Here is a 17,797-nt window from a genome sequence, read left to right on the forward strand (position 1 = left end):
TACTTGTAATTCCTTATTTAGTTTACAAAGAGAAGTTGCTGCAGCGTCATGGATGACACTATATACTAAAATAACTACAGTACTGAGATGTGTGGATGTGAATCTGGCTGAAGTTAGGTAAAAGACTTGTTAGAATGCTCCGTACGATCTCTCTGTGCTCCTCTCTTCCCTTTCCACTTTATAGAATATTATGGGCTGTGTAACATAACACCACAGTAAGCTGGGAGTCTGCCTTATCTCAGATAGATGGAGTAGAGTTGGTTTTTCAGAGCGTATGACAAGTTCAATTCAGAAGGCAGGGAGAAGTGTTTAATAAGTGGGGAAGGAAGCAAGTTTTTCTGATAAAGATACTGTATATTACAAAGCTTCTTCTTTTTACCTGTACTATTGATTTACGCAAAGTTTGTTGAAAGTACAATTCTCTTTGAAAGGGAATCTGTCATGTCTCCAAATGGTATTACATGCAAATATGGGGTTAATCTGGAAGTGAGGCCACTTCATTGAGAGCCCGGCTACTGGGAGGAAATTAACTTTATTCCTCCTGTCGGCCTTCGGCTTTCAGTCATAGAGGCATTCTGGCGAGACTTCAGCCACTGCTCAGTACATAGCAAGTGGCGGCAGCTGTAACCACACCTCGGTGCTGACTGTCAGCCACCACTGCAGTGCATCAGTGCTGAACCGTGGCTGACAGTCACTGCCGGGAAGTGCCAACAGCTGCCACTCACTATATACTCAACAGCACCGACACAGCCTCTATGACTGAAAGCCGGAGACAGCCGGGAGGAATAAAGTTCATTTCCTCCTGGTAGATGGGCTTTCAGTGCGGCGGCCGCATGGCTTTAGAAAACAGTTGACCTGCAGATTAACCTCATATCTGCAGAATAATAGCATTTGGGGACACGACAGGTTCCCTTTAAGGTCTGTATGATTAACTTGTGTTACAAAATTGACAGATATCATTCCAAACTAGTAACCAAAGTGCTTCACATTCCATTACTATACCATAAAACCTGTATCAAGAGATTTTTTTTTTATACAAAAATAAAACAAAACCGAAAATTTTAAAGACAATCATATAGCTATTATACAAAATTAGTTACTTTACCATTTAAACACATTATAGGAAACTTTTGTTTTTTATTACCATAGCAAAGGTTAGTTATTTATCAAAGTTTTTTTATGCAAACAATTTCTACTGCACAATGCCTATATATTTATCTACAGACATCTAGAAAACAAAAAAGATTGGCAAAAAAACAAAAACGGAGAATGCATTCATAGATCTATATGTACAACCCAAAGATATCCCTTCGGCTTCTGTATTTTGTAAACAAAATGATATCCAGGGTATCTTTCCGCATTTAGTGCCTTATTGATCGCAAATAATCTGTGTTAATGCTTTACATCCCATTTAGTTTTTCATTGAATTTTTTTTGATTGGTGGTGTGGTGTAGTTTTTCACAGTTTAGCATTTTCTCAAGTTTCTTAAAGTCCTTAGGTTATACTGTGTTAGTGCCAGTCGAAAGACTGATTGACCATTTGGTAGAACCTGCCGTTGTGTTCTCTGAAGTAAGAGTAAAGCTGCTCCAGGACGGTCGCGTTCACTACCGGATGGGGACGCCCTTTGGACTCATGTAAACACCTCTCTCTCCCATCACTCCGAATGCAGTAGAAACCCTTGGTTTGGTTAAAGTAAAAATTTGAAGACACAATTCGAGGAGGAAGGTTCAGAAACCTTTCCACCTTCTGCAATTCGGTCAGAGGTGTTTTTATTAAAGTGTTACCATCCACTATATGAATCTGATTCAAATTAAAGTATTTCAGCCATCTCTCCATATGGACATCATACAAGCTCCTTTGGATTGCCTTATATTTGGTATTAAGTGCACCATTTTTAATCACTATGCCCTCGAAGGGTTGTACCGGCTTGTGATTTTCGAGTCTGTTGTAATATACTTGGGTATAATCCGATATGACCCTCTCCGTTGGATCTCTCAGAATGAGAAGCAATTTAATTGAGCTGTTCATGCCATGAATCCTTTCCGGTGCCTGCAGAGATGTGAAATAGCCTGGTGTTTTCTCAATAGTAATTTGATTATCAAACGAGTACGGCATAAGACTCCGGTACCACTCAATCCCTTTGATGTAATTCTCATCCCAGTCAAAGAAATGTACTTCGGTTGCAGCTACTGCAATGTTGGGGTGAATGTCTAACATCTCCAGCAAAGCTCGGGTCCCCCCTTTCCGTACTCCGATGATAATAGTCTGCGGTGTTCGTCGAGTTGTACCTGGTGGTTGAGTAGAGAATGAGTATGGTTCACTTGTGGTATTAATTCCCTCCACATCCATCTGAAGAGCTTCTAAGATGCAATTATTTGTAGGAGGTGGGTAGTCAAAGGGGGCGGCCCGACACTGGGTCAGCAGGAGGAAAACGGAGACCAAACGTACGGCCATGTAGAGGGAGGAGATGTCACTTCCAGTAGATGCAAAGTTTGACCGGTGAGTACATCCACGATAGAGACTTGGGAGAAGCAAATTGACGGGAACTGCAAAAAGCGTCTTGATGCATCTATGGAAATATTTAAAAAACACATAAAATATTAAAAGATGAATTTGTAAAACTTTTATATCATCCATACTTGTTTTCAGAGCTTTTTTTTAAAGGTCATAGAATGACTATTCAAACCAAGTACAGGTGCTCGGAGCACCCTTGGCGTGGGGAAATAATTATAGGGAACCTATCAGCAGGTTTGTGCACAGTAACCTACAGGCAATGTCAGGATGGCTTCTGACAGGTGACCTGCTCCCTAGTTTACATAATGAAATATATATATAGACAGATAGATAGATAGATAGATAGATAAGTAAATAGAGAAAAAACAACAAATTTCCTCCTCCAAGATGGCGCGGCATGTGCCATTTTCAGATACTTTTTTTTTCTGATGAATTTATTTATAACATGTCGTAAAAGAATGAACTTCACATTACACATGTGATAAGGTGCGCCACCTGCCTTTTGCAGGTGATTTTTTTTTTCCTATATATATAATATTCATTATGTAAAATATGTTCACTGAGGGATCTGACTTGTCCGAAGCCATACACATGAATACCTAATCAGAGCACCACATAAAGACATATCATTAACTCAAAACTGAAAATAAAGAATAAACAAAAACCACAACACAGATTTCATCAACCAAGGTATCATTGTAATCAGTATAACGGCGCCAACCTGACACTCTCTCTAGGTTACTGTGTACAATCCTGTTGACAGGTTCCTTTAAGTGCACCTTCCCACCTACTTGTTTTCTGTCTGTCTTTACCTTTCTCTTACTCTATAAAGCCAGAGCTCTCAAAGAAGAGGAGGGGTGGAAATAAAAGAAAAAAATAAGTGATTGGGAAGGTGCACATAAACGGCCATGTAAAGGGTGCACTGGGCACCTGTGCTTGGTTTCAGCAGTAATTCTGTGCTCACAGGCTCCCTTTAAAGGGAACCTGCCACCACCAGGTTTTTGCTACCTGATTTGAGAGTAGAATAATGTAGGAAAGGAGACTCTGATTTCAGCTATGTATCACTTAGTCTACTGGGTGCAGCCAGGTTCGGACTGGCTCACAGGGGAGCAAGATAATCTTCTGGTTGGCCCCTGTGAAGAACTGCTAATAAGTGGTGCTATTACATTTAATTCATAATTTGCATAAAAAAGGTATATAATATTTCATTAACCCCTTTACGACCTTGGACACATAGGTACGTCCAAGGTCTCCTCCACGTTAGCTGCGAGGTCCCGCGATGAACCCGCAACTTTTCTGACACATGTCAGATGATTTGATCAGCTGACATGTGCCCCTAACAGCCGTGGGTGGAATCTCGATCCACCCATGGCTGTTAACATGTTAAATGCCGCTGTCAGTCTCTGACAGCGGCATTTAACATGATCGCGCTAGAAGCACATCACAAACCCAGTCCATCTGCGCACATGTCACATGACCATTGGTCACTGATGGGTTGAAATAATAGCAGGAGCAGGTCTGCAGGAGACCCCTGTGGTTGTCATTGTCAGATATCTATGAGCACCACAGTGGTCGGCACTCATAGCATGTCAACGTTTCTGCTATATAGTGCAGGGTCAGCCCTGCTATTTGTAGAGCAAGTGATCAGAAGATTGCAGATTCTATTCTCTCATGGAGATTATTGAAGCTAGTGAAAAGTAAAAAAAAAAAAGTTTTTAAAAAACCTAAAAAAGTTTAAATCACCTCCCTTTCACCCTATTCAAAATAAAATAATTTTTTAAAAAATACACATTTTTTATTGCCACTTTCAAAATTGCCCCATCTATCAATAAATAAAAATAAAAATCCGGTCGGAAAAGATAGTAACGAAAAAAATATCAAAAATTACAGAATTACATATTTTGGTAATCTCACCATTGCATTATTTTGCAATAATGGGAGATCAAAAGATCGTATCTGCACCAAAATAGTATCAATAAAAATGTCAGCTTGGCACACAAAAATTAAGCCCTCACCTAACCATAGATTACAAAAAATAGGTACACTACGTGTCTCGGAAAATGGCGACTTTTTAATTTTTTTTTTCCACCAGTTAAATAAGAAGGAACATACACATGTTTGGTATCTATGAACTTGTAATGACCTGGAGAATCATAATTAAAGGTCAGTTTTAGCATTTAGTGAACAAGGCAAAAAAAAAACAACCCAAGAGACTGAGGAATTGAACTTTTTTTTGGCAATTTCAACTTACTTGGAATTTTTTTCACATTTTCCAGTACACTATATAGTAAAACCAATGATGTTGTTCAAAATTACAAATCATCCCACAAAAAATAAGCCCTCACATGGCCATATTAAAAAAAGTTATGCTTCTGGGAAGAAGGAGAGCACAACACGGAAACTCAAAAACGGAGAAACCCAAGGTGGTGAAGAGGTTAAGCAAGCTAGCTAGCTAAATTAATATTAAATCGAAGCAAAAGTAAATTTGTGCACTATGGTCAGGTTTTTTTTTGTATGTACAGTAGAGGAACAATGGCCCACAAAAATTGATTTTACTGGTGGGCCTTTGCCAACCCAATCCAACAGTGGGGAACCATGCAGTTTATTTGTACTGTAGCCAATCTCTGCTCTGCTTTGAACATGGCGGTCCTGAAAAGAACATGCAAAACACAAGTCGCAGAGACACCATCACATGTTTCTCAATGCAAGCAATGACTAGCCAGGTCTTTCCCCGGGAAGGAACAACCACGGGAAGGGCAGTCTCCAATGAAGGAAACCACCTATGCCAAAACATGGTATCCATCCACAGACGGCTGTTTCGGGGTATTGCCCCTCATCAATGTGGAGTAGGAAACTGGCCAGTAGGAGCAATGCCTAGTAGAAGACAGTCTTTAGAATTACAGAGGAGTCTAGAGGGTCAGTCTGACGGTAGGTCAGGCAGGAGAAGGACAGTCAGTCAGGAGAGTCTGAGGACCGGTCCGAGGAGAAGGAGGGCTGCAGCTGCCCCAGTGATCTGAGCCAGCTGGCACGGGAAAGGAACAGAAGGAGAAAGACGTAGAACTGCAACCTAAGCTTCCATAAGAGAGAAAGAACAGTACGGAATGAAGGAGTAGGAGAAAAGAGAGGAGATGAGGGTTGGAAGAGGAACCCTGTCTATAGGTTCTCAGCGCAAGGCCAGGGCCCGGTCCCCGAGGTTGTATGGACACTTATGGTTCTGTAGCTGACACCGGTGGAGTAGTTGGCTGTAAATGCACTACTCCCATCTAAGACTTGGGGCACAACAAAAACTGAATACAGAGCCAGGACTCGGGAGAAGGGAGTCCCTGAGAGAGGCTACAGCTGTCTGCCATACGAGGAACTTCAGAGTACCATGGTACTGGAGCTCTTCACACCTTAAGGCGTAATAGAGGAGTCGTTTAGGAAAGATACATGTTGGCGGAGTGTTGGAGAGGAGAATCCTGACTTGCCCGGGAGGTTGATTGAGTCTCTGCCCCGGAGGACACGGCACGGAGGCAGGCACCAATGTGTACCATGAACTGTGAGTTAAGCTTTGGAACTGCAAGCCCTGGTGTCTTCCATTCATTTGTGCTCTAACACCGTCAGCACCGCTACAATGGTGCCAGCATTGCTCACACCGCCTGCGCCTATCCTCATCTACTGCAATTACACTGCCCTGGGGTTACAGCTTCAGCTGTGGGGAGCTACACCGTCTATGCTGCAACACACTATCAGCGTTGGCTTAACATGCTTGCCAAACACCACAGGTGGTGTCACGAACTGTTCACACAAACTATATCACAAACCACCATTGATTTGGGCGCCCAGGGCCACGGACCGGGTCACCGCTGCTGTGACACCTTTTCCCCTGACACCGGCCCGGTACTGAGTACCCCAGAGCCCTGGGAGGGTGGCCCATATATATATATATGTATATTATATATATATGTGTGTATATATATATATATATACACACATATATATATATATATATATATATATATATAAAGAGTCACATATTCTTATCTGTGCTGTCCTGTAGCAGAGGTGACTTCTATTAGGGCAGTGCATGATACTGACCACTCCTGTCAGTGGCTCTGAGGCACAAGGAGATTTATGGCAGCTGATTTGCACTGACAAAGACATCTTCTGAGCTGTATAAAAGTTCAAGTAGCCCCCACAAATCTACTGTGCTTCAGATACACGACCACAAACACAAACAATAAACCATTCAGGACTTGTAAGGAGTGGAGCAGCGTCCTGCCCCTCATCACTGCACAGTTCTTACTCACACTCTCACAGCATCTTTTCTTGCTCTGAAGGCTGCTGGTGATGTCTCTCCTGCAGACACACAGGGAGCAGTGTGGGTGTGTCTACAGTTTGCTGGAGAAAGCTTAAGGCTGAGTTCACACATGGCGTTTTTTTCGCGTTTCTGCGGCGGTTTTAACCACGCGATTTTGCCGCAAAACGTGAAAAATAAGCATCCCATGCATTCCTATGGGATTCCGCAATGATGTGCTAATGCTGCGGTTTTTACCGCGGCAGAATTGCTTCGCGTTAAAAAACGCAGCATGCTCATTAATTTTGCGGAATCGCAGCGATCCCGCACCCATAGGAATGCCTTGTTCTGCTTACTTTCCGCATGTGGCTGTGCACACCATGCGAAAAGTAAGCAGAACATTTGCAGATGGTACCCATGGTCCGGAGGAGAGGAGACTGTCCTCCGGGCTCTGGGTACCATATCCCTGTAAAAAATAGAATTTAAAATAAAAAATATTGTTATTCTCACATTCCGACGTCCCTCGCAGCCTTCCCGCCTCTCTCCACGCTCCCGGTCCCAGTAAGCCTTTGCGAGTGATGATGTCCGTTCTCGCGGGATCACAAAGTCTCGCGGTCATTCGCACGACGTAATCGCGAATGGCCGCGAGACGTCGTGATCCTGCGAGAACGGACGTTATCACGGTAATTGTTGCAAAGGATTACTGGGATCGGGAGCGTGGAGAGAGGCGGAAAGGCTGCGCAGGACGTCGGAAGGTGGGAATAACAATATATATATTTTTTTATTATTATTATTTACATTCTATCTTTACTATTGATGCCGCATAGGCGGCCTCAATAGTAAAAAGTTGGTCACACTTGTCAAACACTATGTTTGACGAGTGTGACCAACCTGTCAATCAGTTTTCCAAGCGATGCTACAGATCGCTTGGAAAACGTTAGCAATTCAGCAAGCTAATTACACTTGCAAAATGCTAGTTTTTCCACGGGAAAATCGCGGGAATTTACAATGCGATTTTCCCACGGAATGGAATTCCGGAACTCTCATGGTAATTTCCGCGAGAGTTCCGCTACGTGTGAACCCAGCCTAAAAGTATAGTGTCCCTGCACTATACAGAGAAGCTTAACTACATCAGTGAGCTGAACACGCTGACATGGTTAACAGTGGCAGAAGCTCTGGGTGTGGGTGGGCCCCTTCAGAGCAAGGGGCCCGGGGCGACCGCCCCCTCTGCCCCCCTGCTAGCTACGCTTCTGCTGCAAGGAGTTTGTATGTTCTCTCCGTGTTTGTGTGGGTTTCTTCCAGGTTCCTCTGCTTCCTCCCACATTCCAAAGACATGGAGAATCTAGATTGTAAGCCCAAATGGGGACAGTAATGATGATGCCTGCAAAGCTCTGTGGAATAGGATGGCGATTTATAAGTACGGTAAGCATAATTAATAAAAACATTCAGTCACATTACCTCACCAAAAGATTCCCCAGTAAGACTGCCCTCTACTGGGGCTGTTTCAAGACCCCCACCTAAAAACCAGAACATATAAAGCCAAAATGTCCATTTTTATTTTTTCACAAATTATGTCAATCTGAGAAGCAAAAGTTTATATAAAAAGTCACAATCAGACTTCCAGTTTTAGATGAGCACATTCCTTCCCCACCATCCTGTAGAATGTAAGCCCGAAAGGGCAGGGTCCTCTCTTCCCTCTGTATCAGTCTGTCATTGTAAATTTGTTTACTGTAAGTGATATCTGTAATTTGTATGTAACCCCTTCTCATGTACAGCACCATGGAATCAATGGTGCTTTATAATTAAATAATAATAATAATAATAATAATAAATGCCTTTTTGGGGAATTTTTTAAAGTTAAAAGGGAGACATTAGAAAACACCTACTGCTAAATTTTGGGTTCAGTGCTAAATGTGTATATATACAGCTCTGGCAAAAATTAAAAAAAAAAAACTTCCAAATGTTCAGTTTGTCTGATTTTTCTCTTTATAGATATATTTTTGAGTAAAATGTAAATTGTTCTTTTAGTCTATAAACTTCTGACAATATGTCTCTGAATTTCCAAGCAATAAGTTTTTATTTTTTTTTTCTGAAAAGGAGAAATGGTCAAAATTAAAAAAAAAAACAACAGTACTTTCAGACCTCAAATAATGCAAAGAAAACAAGTTCATAATCATTTAGAAACAACAATACTAACGTTTTAACTCAGGAAGAGTTCAGAAATCAATATTTTGTGGAATAACCATGATTTTTCAAAACAGCTTTCATACGTCTTGGCATGCTTTCCACCAGTCTTTCACACTGCTTCTGATGCAAAAATTTAAGCAGTTCTTTGTTTGATGGCTTGTGACTATCCATCATCCTCTTGATTGCGTGAATTGTACGACGATAGAACTTTTTGATGATAATTCTAAGTGGTATGTGTGGAGAAAACCAGGCACTGCTCATCACCTGCCCAATACAATCCCAACAGTGAAACATGGTGGTGGTAGCATCATGCTGTGGAGGTGTTTTCCAGCTGCAGGGATAGGACTGGTTGCAATTGAAGGAAACATGAATGCAGTCAAGTACAGAGATAACCTGGACGAAATCCTCTTCCAGAGTGCTCTGGACCTCAGACTTGACTAAAAGTTCACCATCCAACAAGACAATGACCCTAAGCACACAGATAAAATAACAAAGATGTGGCTTCAGAACAACTCTGTGACCATTCTTGACTGGCCCAGCCAGAACCCTGACCTAAACCCAATTGAGCATCTCTGGAGAGACCTGAAAATGGCTGTCCACAAAACTTGTTGCATCTTTCCCAAGAAGACTCATGGCTGTACTTACTCAGAAGGGTGTTTCTACTCAATACTGAGCAAAGGGTCTGAATACTTATGACCATGTGATATTTCAGTTTTTATTTTTTAATAAATTTGCAAAAATTTTTACATTTCTGTTTCTTTTTTTCAGTCAAGATAGGGTGCAGAGTGTACATTAATGAGAAAAAAAATGAACCTTTTTGAATTTACCAAATTGCTGCAATGAAACAAAGAGCAAAAAATTTAAAGGGGTCTGAATACTTTCCATACCCACTGTATACTTGGTTTCTGGGGGTTCCAGCAGCAGGATCCCTATGATTAGGGTCAAGGGAACCTTCATAAAAGATCAAATTATGCAAGAGGACTTAAGTACTTTATTTTAATACAACTTAATAGTGTATTATAAGCAAAATCAATTGCAGCTAGTATCTAAAATGAGCAGTGTGGGAGCTTAATGCTCAACATTAAAGTGTTCTCCAAAATTTCAGGGATTATTTTCAACATCATTCAGTCAGACAAATTTAGGAGAAAAAAGGGAGCAAACGAATCCAAGTAGAATAAAGATATCAAAATCCTTTATTAAATGCAAGCACAGACAATATATATAAATAACCAGCAAAGTTGCAGATGACAAATAGACACCAATATTAAGAAGGCAGGTGGGGGTGAAAAAAAAAAAAAAAAAGGACTGCACCTGTATATAACATTAGCCAGGATAGTTTGTAAAATATGCCGACACTAGGGCTGTTACAAATGCCAAATAATCGCCATATAGGCTGGACAAAATATCCTCAGGGCAACCAGCCGATGTGTAATCAGGCAATAGGGCTAATGACGGCAAGCAGAATCCATAACATTCATCATAAGTTACATCATATATCAGCGACAGTCATATGGAAAAAGCTTACCAGGTGGTGCAGTTACCCCCAGCCATGGAACAAACCTCCAAGTTGAAATGAATCGAATAGGGTCAGTAGGACCAGAAGCACCCCTCCCAACCATTCCACCGCTACTGACCACCCGGGGGTACAACAAATCCCTACGTACCGTTCTCCTCGCCCTGTCATATCCCCTCCCTATACACATGTTACTGTATCCTTGGTCCTGAAACCGTGTCCGCAAATCGCGAGCACGGTTTTCAAATCTATCATCTGTGGAGCAGATTCGCCTCATCCTTAGGAACTGCCTGACCGGGATGGCTCTAATGGTAGAAAAACTGTGCGCAGATTCAGCGTGCAACAAGGCATTGACTGAGGTCGAATTTCTGTAGACGTCAGTCTGGATGTGGCGATCATGATCCACCTACAGAGTGACGTCCAGAAAGTCGATAGACTTGAAATCATACCTAAAGGTAAGTTTGATACCAAAGTCGTTAAAGTTAAGCCATGCCATGAACTCCCCGAGCTGCTGCACCATACCATCCCCCCAAAAAATATATCATTAATATAGCAGTGCCAGCACAGCACACGGGAGGCGGCCCCATCGCCAAAAATGAATCTCTCCCATGAACTAAGGAAGAGATTAGCGTACGAAGGTGTGCAGGCCATGCTCGAGGAGCAACTCACACAGAGAACCATCCAGGTCAGACACGCCCAGGAAGAGGCGACCCACATCCAGGCTAAGGGCATGATCGATACAGGTGCACAGGGATTCAACATCGGCAGTGACGAGGAGAGTGGAGGAATCGACAAGGATGCCGTCAACCCTCGTAAGGACGTCCATCATGTCCTTAATGTATGAGGGAAGTAGATCAACCAAGGGTTTTAGATAATCCAAAAACTTACATACCGGGTCACATAAACTCTCAATACCGGACACGATCGGACGCCCCGGAGGGTCGGCGGAATCCTTGTGTATTTTGGGCAGGAGGTAGAAAGTGGGCGCTTTAGGATTCCTGACCATTAACCCCTCAAAAACTGCTTTTGTAATGATGTTATCATCCAATGCACGGACCAAGATGTGCTGGAGGGTGAGCGAGAAGGAGGAAGTTGGATTATATGAGAGCTTTTCATAGGTGTGAGAATTTTTAAGCTGTCTGTATGCCTCGCGTTCATACATATTTATAGGCCAGACCACGATGTTCCCCCCCTTGTCAGCGGGTTTAAATAATACCCCTGGAATGGATTGCAATTCTGAAATTGCCCGTCGTTGCTTATAAGTTAAATTATCATGTCTCCACCGCAAGGATAGTTTTTTAAAGTCCTCTGTAACCAATTTTGTGAATATGTCAATGGCGGGACTCAATGTCAAGGGGGGGAACCTCGTAGATCTGGACACAATATTTGGAGGAAACTTACCCCGAGTAGGTGATGTTTGTTCCTCCAGGAGGTCCTCCAAAGCGCAAAGGACCTCCCTCTCACTCTCACTCATCGTTTCCTTGCTCACGTCCTTATGGTGAAGTTTTTGCAACAAAAGTTTCCTCGAAAAAAGGTGGATGTCCTTTAACACTACAAAGTAATTAAAGGAGTTAGTGGGGGAAAAGGTCAGACCCTTACTTAGAACTTCTAATTGGGGTTGAGTGAGACCATATGAGGAAAGATTGATCACCTGGAGACCGGCAGTGGAACCCTCTGAATGATTGCCTCCCGTAGCGCCTTTATTTTTAGCAGATTGGCGCGTTACAATCCGTCTTGCAACATGATCATATGTAGAGTTCCCACCAGGGTGCGAAGACTGTGACGAATTATCCTCATCCACAGAAATATTAGATTTAGTTGATGCTGATCTTGACCTAGATCGTGACATATTTCTATAAAATTGACGGGAACGTTCGCTAGGGTTGTGCCATCTATAAACTCTAGAGGCTGTCTTGTCCTGTATATCTCTTTTAAGTTTTTTAGTTTTCAAAGTCTGGATATCCTGAACCCACTTTTGAAGGTCAGTAGCAAGCTCATCGTTGAATTTTTTTTATAAGATCACCAGTGAGTTCCTTTTGCAGCTCAGACTGCAAGACCTTAATCTCACTCTCAAGTGTATTCAAGGTCTTTAAGTCATATGATTTCAATAGCTCAAGGAAGGAGGGGAAGACTTGAATACGCAGCCCCCTCGGGATCAGACTTTTTTGGATACATCTATCCAGAAATTCATAATTCCACCAAACACGTGTACGTTTTCTCAGTAACTCCCTAAATCTCGCCATAGTATCCTGTAAATCTCTACTGCATCCACCATTAACCCCATTGCCGCCATCCTGAAAGGCGTCATTGAGTTGTGCGCGCCACTTTGCTGTTTATTTATATATATTGTCTGTGCTCACACTTAATAAAGGATTTTGATATTTTTATACTACTTGGATTCGTTTGCTCCCTTTTTTCTCCTAAATTTGTATGTTTATGGAGCGGAACATAATATTATTATGGCGGCTTATTTCCATGGATTGCCGCATTGTGTTTTGTTGAAAGTATTGGGCTCATGTTTATTTCTTTATCATTCAGTCAGAGTCTGAAAAAATGTAGCCCAAAATTCAGCCAGAAATTGTTTTTATGGAAAGAGATTTTTAGGTCTTCAGTGGATTGCTGAGCACCTTGTACATTTCAAGGGGTGTCACAGTCAGACAGAAGTTAATTACATAAATGAAACTGTTAGCCGGCTCCTAATTATTTAGTAGAATGTGAGTGATTGCCAAGTAATAAAAAAGTCTAATATAAGGCATTTCTCCATTCCCAAAGTATTATTGATTACCATAATTTTAGGAAGACTTGATGTGTTAATGAGCAGCTGGCAATTAGATTGCTTATCTGGAATCCCTTAGTCTATGTAAATGTCAAGAGATTCCAAAGCTAGAAGGGATTGTGCTAGTCACACTGTGGGAAATTATACACAAAAATATAGTTTAGGATTAAGTCCCGGGCTACAATTAAACTTTTTACAGCGTCGCTGATTAATGTTCCCTGATAGGGCATATTTTCAGTTTTGCTCTTGTGTTTTTTCCGGTCCTTCTTCCAAAATAAATAAATCTTATAAGTTTTCCATAAACATAGCCATAGGAGGCCTTGTTATTGCAGGATGAGGAGTTTTGAGTAAACTGAAACAATAGTAAAAAAAAATTCAAGTGAGGTGAAATGGTGAAAAGAAAGTGCAAAATTATTGCAATTATTTTTGGGCAAGTAGAGGAGGAGGGGGTATTTTTAAGTATTAACTGTAAACTAAGAACAAGAATCTCAGATCTGTACAATTACAGTGATGTCAAACTTGCATAAGCTTCACAAAAGTTCAGACCTTTGCAAGAAGAAAATGAAAGTGTTGCCATTTTCGTATTGACAACATCTAAAAGGTAAGAGAGTAGCGATCAGCGCAAACTCTGGATACTGTGTGTGAAGACACAGCATTGTATGTTAATTAACCAGACAACTATTTTTAGAAAGCCAGAAAGAGTAGACTGTTATCTATATGTTGACTTTTGAATTTAAGCATTTCTTTCTGGTTGGTCAAGAAAACAGACTTTTGCTTGTGTAAGCCTGTCATGTGATATAGCATATTGTGCTTTTATCCTTGCTGACTAGTGATGCTTACTGATATGCTAATTATGCATTATGTAGGCCAGATAGTTTGTGGACTTTGAAAATAGAGTAGGAAAAACTATGCAAATAGATTAAATAATCAAGTAATGCTACTTGAGCTCATCTCCATTCTTACCCTTTATGTAAATACTGGATGAAGGACACTTGATAAGTATAAAAATAGGTTACATGCCTCTATTTAGAGAGACAGAGACAGAGAGACAGACAGAGATTCAGCCAAAACAATCAAAGGACCAGAGTCAACACAGTAGCCAAGACATCATGGCTCAATCACAAGGGGCATGGACCTATCATTCTACAGAATGTTGGCTTAGGGGACTCCAGCCCTGGCTCGAAGAATACAGATCTGCTCCATTGACCATTGATGAACCATGGATATGTTCGGAGAAGCCAGGTTGTGACCCTCTGGTCAACAGGCCTTGTACCTGTATGGACTGTCATCTCCTCTGCTTGTCGTTACCTCCTCTCTGTGTGCGTGTCACAGGTGGGGTAGTCGACCCTGAAAGCTCTGAGTAACAGTTGCCTTTATCCCGGCGAGTCAGCGGAAGGGTGAGACTCTGCAATGTACACCATCTTGGGTATTTGCTGGAACTGTTCTATGTGTTACCTGCCTGTTTTGTAGTTCAATAAAGCATTGCCATACTGTTTTTCCCTCACCTTGTGTTGTGTGAGTAGCATAATGCCCATGTTAAAAGGAGTGAGGGTGTGCGGCGGGACGATTCCTGATCCATGCGGTTTTGGCTAGCGGCCCTGGGCACCTGCTGACCCCCCCTCCGTGCCTCCACATCGCGGTTAATGGCAGGTGCTGGCAGTATAACTCAGCTGGCATCCACAGAGTACAGAGGTGAATCATGAACACTCAACTTGTGAGAAAATAACATCAAAATGGAATGTTCCCATGGAAAACTTCTTCATGTATGCCTAAGTCACAGTGGGATTTGCAACCTCAGTCAATCTAGGCCTTATGTGACATCATGACATGCATTTTGCTGTAATGTCAAATAGCTTTGTAAAGGAATGGAGAAGCTGTCAACACTTTCCTTGAAGATCTTATGATAACATAATGCATTGACATGATTTATATGTTGTTTTATCTGGTTTGGGGTCTGCAGGACTTCGCTAACCAGTAAACAGGGTTAACTACTGGGGCCAGCTCATTAAAGGATGAATTAAGTGGGCATAGAAAAACTCAGTTTCCTGTTTGTGAAACAGATCGGGAAGAGTACTGCAAAGAGAAGGACCTATGGTCCTAATGTTAGCAGATCTGCATTGAAAAGGGTTTTGTGTGTGAAGGGAGACCAGAAAGGTTATTCCAATATGAAGTAAACAAGAACTAATTGGCAGAAAGAGTACTAATCTAAGGCAAGTGGGGGTCTACAGCAAATGTTACCTATACTAGATAAGAAGTAGAAATGTAGCCAGACCTGAGGGTCATAGAGGAGAAGATGGCCAGGTTGGGTACATGTTCTTCTATAGAAAATTGAAGAAGCAGTGGCACACCAAGAAGCTTGTGGCCCATGTCAATTAGAAGTTGAGAATTTGACGTTCAAGGTCATAGAGAAGCATCTCAGGGGGCGAGGCCTACTCAAGGGAAGATGGATGATCCCATTTTGATCTGTTTGTGGTTACAGATGGCAGTATATTTCTTCCATTACATGTTACAGTAAACAAAATTCCTGCTTCTAGATTGTGCCGAAGATGTATTCTCAAAAAGTTATGCCTGCTATCTGATGTATATATGTTTCATCAATTCGTTCACTAAAGAAAAGTTTATGCTCTCTGGTCTCCCTCATTCATCTCTACTTTGTCAGATCCTGACCTGCCATACCCTCCTTTTTATGCAGCGTGTTGGGGCACAGATGCAACCCTCGGCCACTGTTTCTCTGACTGTTGCAGTTTAGTGGGCACAAGAAATGTCAAAGATCTGAGACCAGTGGCGTGAAGACCAGTGACCTGTGAATTAAGAGCAGGAGTGGGAAGCTGAAGTGTGACCCGGGAAGAAGTGAGATCAAAAATAAATTGTTTTTCACCCTACGATTATTTTGCTGAGATCCCAAGGCCTAATAAGACATTTGAATCATATTGAATAAATTAGATTTCCTGTCCAACTTCCATTTCCAGCAGAATCGCTCATTCGCTTCATGTATGATGCTATAATCGAAAGATCAAAATTGGGGATTGCAAATTAGGTGTGGAAAAGGAGCTTTAAATTCCAGATTACATAAAGCTTGGATAAAGTTTCTGGGGTACTTAAGATAAAAATCCAGTCAGCAGTGAAGGGTTCAATTTCTTGTTTGGCGAATGTGGCCACTGCTGCCTTATTTTATTCAGCAGGAACTGGTCATCACCGGTCATCACCTGTCAAACCCTCTTACTTTCAAGGAGGAAAGTCTGTTTTTCTTCTCACATAAAATTTTCCTCAACTTTTCTGTCTGTCAATGAGAAATATAAACTTGGAGACAGCAGCCATTTGAGATGCAGAAGCAGGTACAGCGCGTACACGGCAGATGACACCACATGGAGCGCGGTCTGTTAAACATTTTGTGGGTTTATTGCATACACATGAAGTGATCTGAGTAATGTAAGCTAAAAACCTTACAGGTTCACTAGTAAAATCATCCCAACATATTCCTTTTAAGGCTGTTCTCTAGTAGGACATTGCCTTCTTGTCACTGTTGAGTTGCAATTTGCATCATAAACGCAAAGAGCCATATTCCTTAAAGGCACATATACCAGGATCCGTGTTTTCAAGCCAGTAAACAAAATGCAAGGGTGCATAACAGATGAAAAATGTCAGATGTCCATGTGGATCACCCCCAGGGCAGGTGTGGGGGTTAGTCGGTACCGGGCTGGTGTCTTAAAGGGGAAGTGTTACGGTGGCGGTGACCCAGTCCGTGGCCCTGGGTGTCCATGTAAAATAGGGGGAATTCAGATGAATAAAGTTTATAGGTAGATAATTTGTGACGCCACCTGTGGTACTCGGCAATGAAGGTGTTAAGCCAACGCTGTCGTGCAGATCTCCTCTGGGACAGATGGTATAAGGCAGCAAAGATGGAATAGCTCTCCACAGGTAGAGCTGTAGTCCCAGGGCAGTAGTAATAGGTGTTGAGGTAGATGGTGTAGTGTTAGGCACAGAGATGTAGCAGTGCTGAAGGGGTTGCAAGAAGAAGGCAATGACACAGCTGAGTGCAGTTCCAATTCTTTTACTCATGTTTCTGGCACAGACAGGTGCTCGCTTCAGTGCCGCAGCCTCCAGGTCAGGGACTCAGCCAACTCCCAGGCAGATGGAATTAACCCTTCCAGCACTCCCTTTCGTGTGCCTTTTCTGATCGTCTTCTTTCTAGCGCTAATCTGAAGTACTTGTAGTTCTGAATTACACTCAAGTTCCTCCTTCTTGATGCTACTTAAACCTCCACTCGTATGATGGGCAGCTGTAGCCTGCTTCGGGGACTCCATACAATCATGTCCCGGCTCACACACGTTGCTGCTGCGTCTTTGAGTCTTAGGTGGGAATAAAGAGGTCACAGCTTCTATTCCTCCGGTTTCTGCTGTAGGATCATTAGTATCACACACAGTCGCGGATACCGGCGCCCGGCCTTGGCTCATTGAACTTAGGAAAGGGCTCTGCACAAGCCCTAATCCCCAGTCTCTCTCCTCCTCATGTTCCGTTCTTATCTATCTTC

The 17,797-nt window shown here is 42.1% G+C and overlaps 1 protein-coding gene across 7 annotated transcripts in view; it reads right to left on the bottom strand.

Annotated features, from left to right (window-relative positions):
* Positions 1-287: 287 nt before the first annotated feature.
* The window catches only part of LOC141049777 (heparan sulfate glucosamine 3-O-sulfotransferase 1-like), a 287,725-nt gene continuing 270,215 nt past the window's right edge, over positions 288-17,797 (bottom strand). For 6 of the 7 annotated variants that reach the window (XM_073546525.1, XM_073546522.1, XM_073546523.1 and 3 more), the window contains one exon: positions 288-2,569. In XM_073546525.1, the coding sequence (XP_073402626.1) occupies positions 1,510-2,454 (945 nt within the window). In that variant the 5' untranslated portion in view covers positions 2,455-2,569 and the 3' untranslated portion in view covers positions 288-1,509. Of the gene's footprint in view, positions 2,570-11,891; positions 12,042-17,797 lie in introns of all 7 variants that reach the window. The other variant, XM_073546527.1, reaches the window with a different exon arrangement.

This window comes from Dendrobates tinctorius, unplaced genomic scaffold (genome assembly GCF_039654945.1).
Source record: "Dendrobates tinctorius isolate UK_male_01 unplaced genomic scaffold, ASM3965494v1 ptg000147l, whole genome shotgun sequence".
Lineage (NCBI taxonomy): Eukaryota > Metazoa > Chordata > Amphibia > Anura > Dendrobatidae > Dendrobates > Dendrobates tinctorius.